At 40.1% G+C, this 12,597-nt stretch overlaps 2 protein-coding genes across 4 annotated transcripts in view; both read right to left on the bottom strand.

Annotated features, from left to right (window-relative positions):
- The window catches only part of LOC307226668 (general transcription factor II-I repeat domain-containing protein 2-like), a 662,775-nt gene that overhangs the window by 188,386 nt on the left and 461,792 nt on the right, over positions 1-12,597 (bottom strand). The window lies entirely within an intron of this gene.
- The window catches only part of EFNA5 (ephrin A5), a 225,054-nt gene that overhangs the window by 39,911 nt on the left and 172,546 nt on the right, over positions 1-12,597 (bottom strand). For all 3 annotated transcript variants that reach the window (XM_079995837.1, XM_079995835.1, XM_079995836.1), the window contains exon 2: positions 1,313-1,605. In XM_079995837.1, coding sequence (XP_079851963.1) covers positions 1,313-1,605 — 293 coding nt within the window. The remainder of the gene's footprint in view (positions 1-1,312; positions 1,606-12,597) is intronic.

Below are 12,597 nucleotides of genomic sequence, written 5' to 3'. Positions count from 1 at the left end.
GAATTTCCCTATTTATTTTTAAGAAACATGAGACTGAAGGCATAAAGTAAAAGAATAGATGCTACCAGTTTAGCGAGATAGTGGTTTCACTGAGGAAATAACACCTGGAAAAAAATGGCTACTGCAATGCTGAAACTAATTGTAAAGTATTGGACTCTAGATGTGTAAGGTAAAGGAAAGGAGCTCTTTGCTAAAGGAGAGCTCATTTCATTACTTTCGTATGCAGCTAAAAGGCTGATGTTTTTTCTGGGATTTGTTTCTCCCACTGCATCACCTAAAGGCCATAGCAGGCTTCAAATCTCCTTGGGGTGGGGGAAAGTGCCTTGATAGTGAGGGAGTGTGTGCTTGTTTAAAGGATGCAGGTGTGTGAATTCCTTCATAACTATTTTCTTGAAAACCTGCTCCCAATGCATTTTGCATCCCCCCACATGCTCAAAGAAACAGCTGTTCTGAGTAAAAAGTCTCCTTGACTTGGTGAAGACTGCCATTTATCCTTAGACATTACTATATTCAATAATGCTGGACTGCAGTATTTGCAGATATAGCATTTGGAACATTTCTTCACTGATAACCATTTTTGTGTTGCCAAGGACATTGCCACAGCTTCTTTGAAAAAATGAAAGAATTTTGCATATCTGGAGTGGATAGTCTGTTACTATACACTTTCTGCAATGACACTTTGCACGTCTCCAAACTGAGAAGCAGTTCAAATGAACATAATGAGGTTGCGTTCACAAGAACATTAATACTTAAGTTTACAAATGTACTCTGCACTTTTAGCAGCATCTCCTGCTCCATTCACAGAGAATAATATGAAGTAAAGAACCATCAAAGGGGAGTCATACTGACATTTCTTCACTGTTACAAGCATAGAGTTCACTCTACATCAATCCATCAAAATGAGTGTAGCTACTATTCTATTGAATCAACAAGTGTTTGGGGACACCTCTTTGAACCTGAATGCGAACCTCATAAATGAAAAACATTGCAATAATGATATTGTTATTTAAATGCCTGTGAACCAGTGTGTATGTAGGAGTAAGAGAAGTTCTCTTGAATAACCTCAATGGCGTTGCTTTATTTCACATGAATGCAGCTGGATATGCGGTTTCATGTGGGGAAAGGCAGACATATTTTATATCTCATTTTTATTCCCATACTCCTGGTGATTTTATCTAGGGATCCCAAGATCTACAAGTATATACTCAAGACACATCTGTAGCACATACAGACTGGCCTTTTGCAAAAGTGAAAAACTGCCATGGTTTCCTCCAGCTGCTATACAACATTTTATAAATCTCCAAATACTCACAGATGTAGAAATATTCCCGGCCTGGCCTGAACTCAAATCCTAATGAGAAGGGAGTGAAGAGTTGGAATTTTTCTGAGAACTTCAATGGTCCATTCGGAGAGTGAGGCCGATTGCACTCCCACCTCTTGAATCCTTTGGAAGTGTGATCACAGGAACTGTAGCCATCAAAGTTCACCATGTAAAGGATGTAGCGTTCAGTCTTATCTTCTGACACTGAATCTTCATAATGAGGACAGAATACATCCAAATAGTCATTGATGCAGACATCAATATGGTAGTCACCCCGCTGGAATCTAAAAGGAAAAACAAAACAAAACCAGCTCAGGAAATCTTCACGACAAAAAAAATTACTTAAAGTCACAAAAAATTAACATCTTGATCAGGATTCACTCTCTCAGAAAAAGCCCTTCACAAGGACTTCCACCTGTGCAATGGGGCTTTCCCATCCCCTGTATTGGCTCCATTTTTGTGTTCCATGAGAACCCCCAGGACAGCACACAAGGGAGGGGAGAATTGTTCCATCAGGCATCCTGTTATGTCTGCATAGATGGAACCTTTGTAATAGTGCAGTGTTGAATACTACCCTTGGAGTATTTCCTTTGTCAAAAGCATGGGAAATAGCTCAAGAAATATTTCAAGCCATAACTTTGCACTCAGTGCCCTTTAACTGAAGGGCCACAACCAGTTCTTGTTAGGATTGTCCTACTCTCCTGTAGGATCCTGGCAGAGACACATGCCTGACTGGCATGATACCAAGAGGCATCAGCACACTTAGGGATCCACAGAGTATTCACAGTTTGTGTAACAGAACTCAGTAGCACAGCATTTTGGCTAATCTACTTTATTTACATATAATACACTTGGAGCATTCTGACTAAGCTCCTTCCTCTTTCTCATCAGACAGCAAAGAGAGAAAGAACAAAGGACAATAGTCCCACTTCACAGAACACAGTAACATAAACATCCTGTCTCCATCACTTCCCACACTGTGGAATGAAAACATACACCGCCATGTGATAGACAACAATCCCATGACTGCAAACACGGAGAAAGACTCCTAACAGTTCTGTCTGTGTCCTTTGCTCTACAATTGCCTCCAGATCAATATATTCTATATGGGGGGGGGGAGGGAGACTGTGAGAGAAACTCCGTTTCATCTCTCTCTTTATTAATGAAAAAAGAACAGAAATGCTATACATACTTTCATACAGCACAAACACCAAATGGGAGATATCATTTCTGTACCACAACCAAATCTCATTACAGGCACATACATTTATTTCCTACAAACACTCATTCATCTTTGCTTTCTCTTTGCTGCTGGCAACGTTTAGTCAAGATCCAAGAAAGCAAAGTATACCTTTGAAATATTTTTGAAAAGCAATGTAACTCCACTGCCAAAGTGCATAGAAGAGATACCGCTGCTCAGATAAAAGAATTCTAGACTATGAATTATCAGCACTCACCTGACAGTTTGGAATGAGAGCCAGATGAGAAAGGTAGTACAAGGCACTTTCACTGATGCACTTTTATTATCAGCAGTGGTAAGCAGTATTAGCTGCAGCAGTAGTGAGGCTGTTTTTACTGTCATTGTCAAAACAAAATAAAAAAATTCCTTCCAGTAGCACCTTAAAGACCAACTAAGTTAGTTCTTGGTATGAGCTTTCGTGTGCATGCACACTTCTTCAGATACACTTTTTTTTGTTTTGACTATGGCAGACCAACATGGCTACCTATCTGTAACTTTACTGTCATTGTAATAGAAGTGCAGGAGCTTAGTGCCAGGTAGGGCCAATATATTTCTCGCCCAACTCTTAGCTGCGTACTGCAGGTGGGAGTTGTATGCACTGCATACGAAAGCTTGCCAATCACCTGAGAGAGTAACTTTCACACACAGCCCAGACGCGGCAATTTAGTCCCACTGAGTCCTCTCTACCTACTACTCTCTACTCACAGGAGTGCATCTTTACAGCAAAACACTCTTGGAACATGAATCAAACATACATTCATTGCAAAGGTTAGAGATGGTCCATGGGGTAACTGTGCCCTTGAAGGACCAGGTGTGCAGCCTGAGAGTCATTTTGGATTCACAGATGTCCATGGAGGTCAATTGTGTTTCCAGGGCAGCTGTCAACCGGCTCCATCTGGTGTGCTGGCTGACACCCTACCTGCTTGCACACTGTCTTGCCAGAATGCTCTGGTTATTTCCTGCTTGGACCACTGCAATGCGCTCTACGTGGGGCTACCTTTGAAGGTGACATGGAAACTACAACTAAACCAGAATGTGACAGTTGGGCTGGTGACTGGGAGCAGCCACCGGGACCATATAACACCAGTCCTAAATGATCTACACTGGCTCCTAGTACGTTTCCGAGCACAATTCAAAATGTTGGTGCTGACCTTTAAAGCCCTAAATGGCCTCAGTCCTGTATATCTGAAGGAGTGTCTCCAGCCCTATCATTCGGCCCAGACACTGAGGTCCAGCTCCAAAGGCTTTCTGACAGTTCCCTCACTGTGAGAAGTGAACTTACAGGCAGCCAGGCAGAGGGCCTTATCAGTAGTGGTGGCCACCCTGTGGAACACCCTCCTATCAGATGTCAAGGAGATAAATAACTACATAACTTTTAGAAGACATCTGAAGGCAGTCCTGTATCAGGAAGGTTTTTATATTTGATGTTTTATTCTGCTGGAAACCACCAAGAATGGCTTGGGCAACCCAGCCAGATGGGAAAGGTTTGAATAAATTAGTAGTAGTAGTAATATCATCATCAGTGAAAGCTTTATTTTCACAGGTATCGCATAATGTGGACATCTGTTAGCAGGAATATAAAGTTAACACAAGCTGTCTTGTGAAATAGTGGTTCTAGACCACACTGTATACCTGCAGCATAATACTTCCACAGGGACGCGGGTGGTGCTGTGGTCTAAACCGCTGAGCCTCTTGGGCTTGCTGATCAGAAGGTCAGCAGTTCAAATCCATGCAGTGGCGTGAGATCCCATTACTCTGTCCCAGCTTCTGCCAACTTAACCATCCAGGGGTCCTTTACCCTTTTACCTTATAGTTCCACAGAGACAAGCACCGACTTCTACCAGCTATTCTTTCCATGCTGTACTTATTCTTACACCACATTATCACTACCTATGGCTTCTATTCCTCGACAGCAGCCACTGTAAAGTGCAGAGATAGTAATAAAGATACCGTGATATATTTAACTATAATGTCCCTTTTCACCTGAGGCACATATTTTAAGCACCTGATGGACCTGAAATCTGCCAACTAGATACTTCCATCCAATTTAGGGCGGTGAGGCGGGGGGAAAGCAATGATCATTGGGTCTTCTCCAAGGATATATTCAGAGCAATCTATTCATCTCCTACAATCATTTAGCTACCATAAAATAGGTTTTTAACAAAGGAGAAATTGTGTTTAGTGTACGAACAAAAGCCTGCTAAATCTAATTCTGGCCAGTGCACATCACCACATGGTTTTCTCTTGAAACCCAGTAAAGGGACTTTATTTCAGAACTCATATCTGCCATAACCACTAAGGCAAAGTAGATGAGGGATTACCATGGCTGGAATTCCGAGAGCCTTTTTCTTTGACAAAAAGCAGCAATGAAGATCCCTGATACTGGACAGTGCTGCCGTATAACAGAGAAGGAATTTTAAACCTTTCTTCCTGTGATTTCACCCCACTGAAAATTCTAATCCCTGGAGCTATTTGCCCTCTGTGTTCCCTTAAATTTTGCCAATGGGGATTTACAGCAGGTTTGTTGGAGGAATGATAAATTTCAGAAAGAAGATCAGGACCACTCATATTATGAGTTAATCAAAGCAATATTTAGAAGGGGCAACGTGGCTACTCAAGGCTGAGAAGAAAGAGGCAACTTATTCCCATCCTTATTTGGATATTTGTATTAAGTGTGTGTAAGTACTAAAGTGGATGGCTACTAATTAAAGCTATTTGCTAAAGAGCTTATACATTTTATATTTCATTTTATTAGTATCAGGCAATTTTAAATTCTTGCCAAAAACCCAGACTATTTAAATCATATCTGAAACTTGAATATATTGATTAGCAAACAGAAAGCCTAGTTTACTAGATCAAAGCTAAAAGTCATTATTTCCTCCTCAGAAACCCCAACCTGAATTCAAAGGAAGCATTTTTAACTTTCAGAGACTACATTTAAGGTATACTATAAGAAAAATAGCCAGCTATCAGAATGAGACGAATGTTTCAGTTCAAAACTAATTTACCTGCTCTAAACCAAGACTGAAAAGTGCAACAGTGTAGGAAAGAAGAAATTAGTTTTACAAACATGTTTGAGAAGATGATAAAAAAGCAGGCTGTACAGCTCCTTCCTCACATTTTGCTAGAATGCAAACCGTATGCTCCTCTACAGTATTCACAGAGGCTACAGATTTTCCTGGTTTTGTCATTTAAGCCCCAATCTTGTAGATTCCCCTAAACAGTATGCAAATGAGTCCCAAAAGTCACTAGTTTAGGCAACTAACTTCTTACACGTCTACTCCATGTAGAAAGCTCAGAATACACACACCTACTCAAAGCTAGCTGAGACTATAATGTAAGGAAGGGATAAGTCAGTCTTTTCTTCAAAATGAATAGGCTAGAGAGCTAAAATAAAATTCCTGAACCACAAGTGTTTCCCCCCCACCCCAAATAATGCATTTTGCCTCCTTACATTCTCGGTTGCATACAAGAAAACACACTGCTATTCTTCAACCACAATTAACCTTTACATTCAGTCAGGTGACGTTCATAGAGTGTCATGGAAACTTGCACGCTACTGAGTTAGATAATAGGCAGTAAAGCTCTAAAAAGGCATGGCAAAGCTTGAGACAGTTAAGTAGCTCCTCAGCCAAGGCACCTCTGCAGCAAGCAAATAAGAATTCATATTGATTCCAGGCCAGCAAAGATTGGTTCAGATCATCAGATGTAAGGATACTTGCTTCTCAGACATCTCCTATTTGTTTCAATGCTGAATATGGGGGGCTGACACTTTCAACCAAAGAAATACTCAAGACTGACAAAATGTTTTGAAATTAATTCCTGTGCTCTGGTGTTTATCCATCATTACAAAATGCAGGCACGGCTCGTACCATGTGCATTTTTTCATAATTGTAATTCTGAAGCATATGCGAGTCTTGTCTTGAATCTAATAAACTTTGTTGGCTATGGCTATAAGAGGTCTGCTTAACTAGATATTTAGAATGCAGTAGCATTTTTTGCATGTTGCTCTCTCTTTCACTTCCCTCCATCAAAAAAATAAACAGTATAAAATCCTGACATAAAAAATAGCACCACTGACACTAATTGCCCATTATCATATAGATGGATAAAGAACGGCAATAGCTTCTGCTTGTGGCTTGTCCCATACAAAGAATATATATTAGTCATATTCTGTGTTTTAAGGTCCATATGCTAGCAGCAGCACCTCAGTTTCAAACTGCTCTCTATTTTCAGATATCATGGAAGAGAGTTTTCTTTACAGAGAAGGGAAAATCCTCCTGCTTAAACACAAGCACATTATAAGTATTAGGATGGCATTCTTCCTCAGATCTCAGAATGTTCAGACTGACAAATCAGGTAAGTGATTATTCACATTTGAATTGGGTAACAATACCTTCGCCCCGGGGGTGTCAACTTGAATAAAATATTGGGGGAGCCCAGGTAACCCCCCCCCCATAATTGATCACATGACATGGCGCGCGCACACACATTTGAATCGCAATGTCCATTAATTTTTAAGGGGGACCCCCCCAAAATATTTTATAGGGGGGCAAAGGGACCTTGGCCCCTAGGAGTTGGCTCCTATGTCTCGTCCTAACATTGCTAATTTAATTAACAGATGCCGTGTGAAAAAGTTCTTACAATATACAGTTGCACAATTATATATCTTACTTGAAGAAGTTTTTTATATTAAACTTACAAGCCTATCATAAAACACTGAAGGCTGTGTCCAACAATACCGCCCGTGGAAATCGCCAAAAACTGGTTTATTCCCCCTTACTGTTAGCTGAACAAGGCTATTAGATGCACTCCTAGGATTACCGTATGTTTAAATGCATTTCATATATAAACCTATATAAAGTGCTGAATCCAAACCCTTGGATGGCAGTGATGGGATTAATAGTGTGCTGTGGATACCACCACATCCACAACACTACTGCTCACACCTTCCAAGGTGGAAGGTTGGGCAGAGGAAGGAGGGGAATCCTCTTTGCTGTGCCAATGAAAAGGCTTGGATGGGGCCTGTTGCCTGCATGTGATGGCTGCACAACATAGCTGTCAACTTTTCCCTTTTATGGCGAGGAATCCTATTTGGAATAAGGGAATTTCCCTTTTAAAAAGGGAAACGTTGACAGCTATGCTGCACAGGATCCAGCAGGTCCTGTCCTGGTTCAATCCTACCCCTTTCCTCCAAAATGCCCTATTTTAGAAGTCCCCACTAGCTATCATAAGCAGTAATGTCTGTCTACTATTTGTGAACAGGTGGAAGCATCTCTGCCTCAACCAAATCCACTGTAGTATGGCATTCCTCTGCAAACCACCCATCTCGTAGCTTAGTTAACAGACTGCCAGTGGTTTATAGATTACTTGAGGAGTATATGAATTCAAACCCATAAGTCAGCCAACGTTCAAGATACACCCAAATACCACCGAATGTGAGCTCTCAACAGAAGAATCATCACTCCATTATTCTTTTGAACAGCTCAATACATTCATTTTCGTTTTTCTCAATACTCTCTCCCACATAATGATTTAAAAAGCTAGAGGTTAGTAATTAAGCTTGCTGGAAGATAAAACAATTTATTTAAAGATATTGCAAAAATAGTGCTTGCGTCTATCATTTGGATGCTGAGAATTTATACAAAAGCACTATTTCAGAAATACCCATAAACAAACTCCTTTAAAGAAATCATGCCCCTTTTGTCAGAATTGCCATGCCACCCAATAAACTGTTCACAGGCAGTGCTGAAAACATCATTGATTCCAACTCAAAGAACAATAGAATAATCAGACAGAGTATTAATTTCAGTTCTATTCACTTTTTTTAAAAAAGCAATGCATTATTCTAGTTGCAGAAGGCAGCATATTGGAAAGGTTCCATTTTGTTACTTTTTAAAAAAAAGTAGGACAAAACAAATAAATTAGGGTAGCGAAGTACCAGGATGATGACCATTGTTAGATCGTCTGTTTTATGTCCCAATGTAGTTAAGAATGTCTTGTACCTTCTTGTTAACACACATTGAATCCCAACTTGGAAGAAAGGCAGGATATAAAGTAATAATAAGACCTCTACAATAACAGTACTAATAAGTCATGCTCAGGCCAGGAAAGCACTGAGACAGAGGGAAAGTTTTTCTTTTTATCATTAAGTCCTCTCTATTCAATTACTATTTATCTGGGTAATTAAACACTGGGAAAGGATGCCAGGCTAATTGTTAGATTATGATAATTACCTGTCTCTGCTGTGCTGCAATGATCAAAATAAAACATGGATACAGGCATAGAGCTGCGGCTGCTCTGTAATCGTCAGGCTTCCATGGGAAACCAGGCCGTTTATTACTTGTTCATTACAAAATCAGGCAGAGCAACTTATCATTTGTAACTTCTCTCATTCCCCCCCCCCCCACCCTTCACTTGCTCTACTGGAACAAAACTCCCAAAAGGTTGTGCCAAAGCTGTTGTCTCTGATTGGCCCACTTCCATCACAATTACACAGTTGAGCAGAATCAGGTCCCTGTACTTGAGAGACTTCATCAGACCTGAAATTACTGCCTTATAATAGACTGCAACGACCTATCACATTTTCAGGAACAGCCAAGACTATCTTGCTACCCAATTTCCATTGTGCCAACGAGTCAAAGATCTAGCTTCACCCTCTTATTCCTATTGTAACCCTGCACTGGCACCTGAATGCTTCAAATTAGTTGGATCATATAAGTGGGATGCAATCAGCAACAATGGAAGGGTGGAGGGACGGGTAAACAGTAATGATTTATTGCCGAAAATGAGCACTAAGATCCCTTTCTATCTCAGTTCATAGAAAACAGTCTAAAGATGGATCAGCTTCTGCTATGATCACCAAGCTTTTAAGCAGTTAAATAAAATCCACTTCATCTTATCAAAACTTCAATCCAGCTTCTTCCTTTTTTTTAGAATACTGAAATATAAAACACAAGGGACACTCTGTGGAACAATGTGCACAGAGAAGCATGCACAAAAGTTGGGTGCCAATGCCTGCTGTCCTTTTCCATAATAACGGGCCTCTCATACACACTGCAGTGCACAAAGTAGGGCCAGGAATAGCCCTGATTTTAAAAGCTACCCCTAACTGCTCGTAGGAAATGCTACCAGAAACCATTCCTACTACAGTCATACAAAATGTCTACAACAACAACAACAAAGGGTTGCTTCATTTTCATATCCAACAATTAAAATACAACAACCTGCCAATGCTGGGCAGTCAACCAAAGTATGTCTACTCTATCTACTAGACAGACTGATTAAAGCTGGGCAGCCTTAATTTTATGCATGTCTCTGCCTGCAAGAAATATGCCAATAAATGCAGGAGCATCCTCTGTATATTTCGAACCAAGAGACACCTTTCTTGCACTGTATTTAAGGACAGAATCAATTGAAGAAGAGCAGCAACTCATAAATGTTAACTCAATAAATAAGAGCCTTGGGTTTGAACAGAACAATAATGATCAACGGTGGTGACAGAATCATGGGTGGGTGCAATAGCTACTGGGAAGCTTTTAACATGCTATGTCCTTTTCTCATCAAAACCAAGCTACACTGCATGAAAGGACATGCAAACCAACAAAACTAAGCTAAGTATAATGATTTTTAATGTAGTTATATATTAAAAGTGCAACCTTGTTTCTTGAATTATCTGTGGTTCAATCCCATACCCATAACTTTTCGTACAGTTGGATCTTGTATCACAGCCAAACACTGCAGAAAGCAATATACATAAAGAGATAATGTAAGCATAAAAAGTTACTCTTTCCATAACACACCACAAAAACAGTCAACATTTACTTCCCAGCTATAAATCTAGCCACTTTAGTAGCAACTGGTCAAATACGGGAACACTTTTATGCACTTAACACTCTTATCTTCTCATGAACATCCCTTCTCTCCCTTTCCTCTCTTCTTTTGATTAAACGGTACTTTCCAGAAGAATGTACAAGAAAGGCAACCGCTCTTCAATGTAAACACACATAAGCCACCTCTTGATCTTTGGGACTTCTTGTCCCATCCTTAAGAAGTGTGTGCTTGTCCAGGCCGCGGGGCTTCAGGAGAATAGTTGTGCCAAGGCAGATGGATGATAAAGCAAGAGGGCAATCAGGGGCACATTCATGCTGTGTGACATGTCAGAGCATCGATTCCAAGGAGATCAAGCTCTCATCCTCAAATTCTCCCAGCTCCAATAGCTTTAATCCCTGCAATGGCAACCTCTACCTGCCTATTGATTTTTCATTGCTGTGGGCATTTAGCTTAGTGAGGGGGATGGAGAGAGATGGGAGGGGGAAGAGTACAAGACAAGCTTTTATTCTTTCAAAGGCATCATTTAGACTTATGAGCTGAACTTTAGTATCAATGGCCCGAGTCACATAAACTGCAGGCGATCACACCCAAGCAGATACTGAGGTCCATCAGCAATCACTTGCAGTCTGTTTCCAAACTACAGAAACCCAACATCCAAGTCTATGCCAAAATCTTTGCCAGGCTGATTTACAGATATGCGCTCTCATGAATTTCAGTTCCCAATTACTTCCTTCACATTAGTTCTATCCAGTAGTACTTAGGGTCTGACTCACAACATTTATTCCACTTTATTTTTGGCAGCAGCAAGGAAGCTCATAATTAACCACCACAGATTTTGCTGTCAAATGCTAGCAGTGTTTGCATGCCTAAACCACGGCTTAGTGCTACATCAGTGAGCCCAAGGCAACCATCGGGCTCATATACTCTCCCCCTTCCTGCACAGCTGGGAGGAGGAGCTTTGTAGAGTTGTTTATTTTTTTTAGCTACGCTAAGTTCCAATCTACCTTTCTCCTACTGCTTCCCATCTATATTTTACCCAGATTTAGGTATTAGTCAAATGCTCTTTTCAGAAACATTCTGCCTTCCCGGATATCATGTGCTCTAATTAGGGATGGAGGGCAGGGACAGGCAAGCCTTCTATTGAATTTCTGTTCATGCAGTCTAGATAACAATATTTAGCAATCAACAGTGTATTACATCCTATCACTTTAGAACATACTGGTATGCATGTATATAATTGTCTCTGTAAATATGTACATAATTTGTTATTTTGGCCATTGAGGCACACTTCTAAGGCTGCAATCATAATGTCTATTTTTAGGAGAAACAAATAAATGTGTACATTAGAATATTACACAGAGGGGGCAGTACATGTCTGAACCCTACATTCAACAACTAATTATATCATAGCATAATACAAAAAAAATGCAGTGAACTGATATTAAGACATTATAACTCTTTGATTCCTACATTAAAACTTCAGTTCTAAGAGTTAATTGAGAGGCACCAAACAGCAAAAAGGAAAAAGCACCCATGGGTATGGTGCTAAACAATGCAGACATGAGCTGCATAACATGTGTTGACCATGTGTCTAACTTAAGAGCTACAGTCCATCAGATTTGATGGAATGCGACAATGATTGGTATTTGTTAACCCTGCCCCGAGGCATTTGCTGACATCTATTAATGGTTATGGAGAACAATGGCCCATCTGCAGAAAGGTCTTGCTTTTCACACTCAAAAAGCCAAAAGGAAAATCACTTGCACCATAATTCACATTGCCTTTCCCTAAGCAATTTACACAGATACTGACACCAATAGGTTTTATAATTTGTATTTCTACTCTTCTATACAATATTATTGATGAATGAGAATGAAGCAAATCCAACAGGAAAAAGTCTATTAAAATGCTTTTCTAGAAACTTACAGTAATTAGGTTCTCAAGTCCTCGTTTTAACATTGCATTGTATGTCACAAAAAATAATGACTGCGACTGTCCACATATACATCTGTGCAACAGATTATATCATATATGCATTATAGACTAGAGAAGCCTTGTATACAAGTTTTGAAAACAAAAACTAACCAGCTCCCACAACATAAACCACAGACAGCATAAAACTGGTTAACTCCAATCTTACACAATTGCGTACCTTACTTAAACATTGACACCAGACATTTGATTGCAACAAGAAGTCAAGTTT

The sequence above is a fragment of the Podarcis cretensis genome (genome assembly GCF_951804945.1).
Source record: "Podarcis cretensis genome assembly, chromosome: 11".
Taxonomy (NCBI): Eukaryota; Metazoa; Chordata; class Lepidosauria; order Squamata; family Lacertidae; genus Podarcis; species Podarcis cretensis.
The sequence above is the reverse complement of the archived record's forward strand: the minus strand, read 5'-3'. Positions and strand labels throughout refer to the sequence as shown.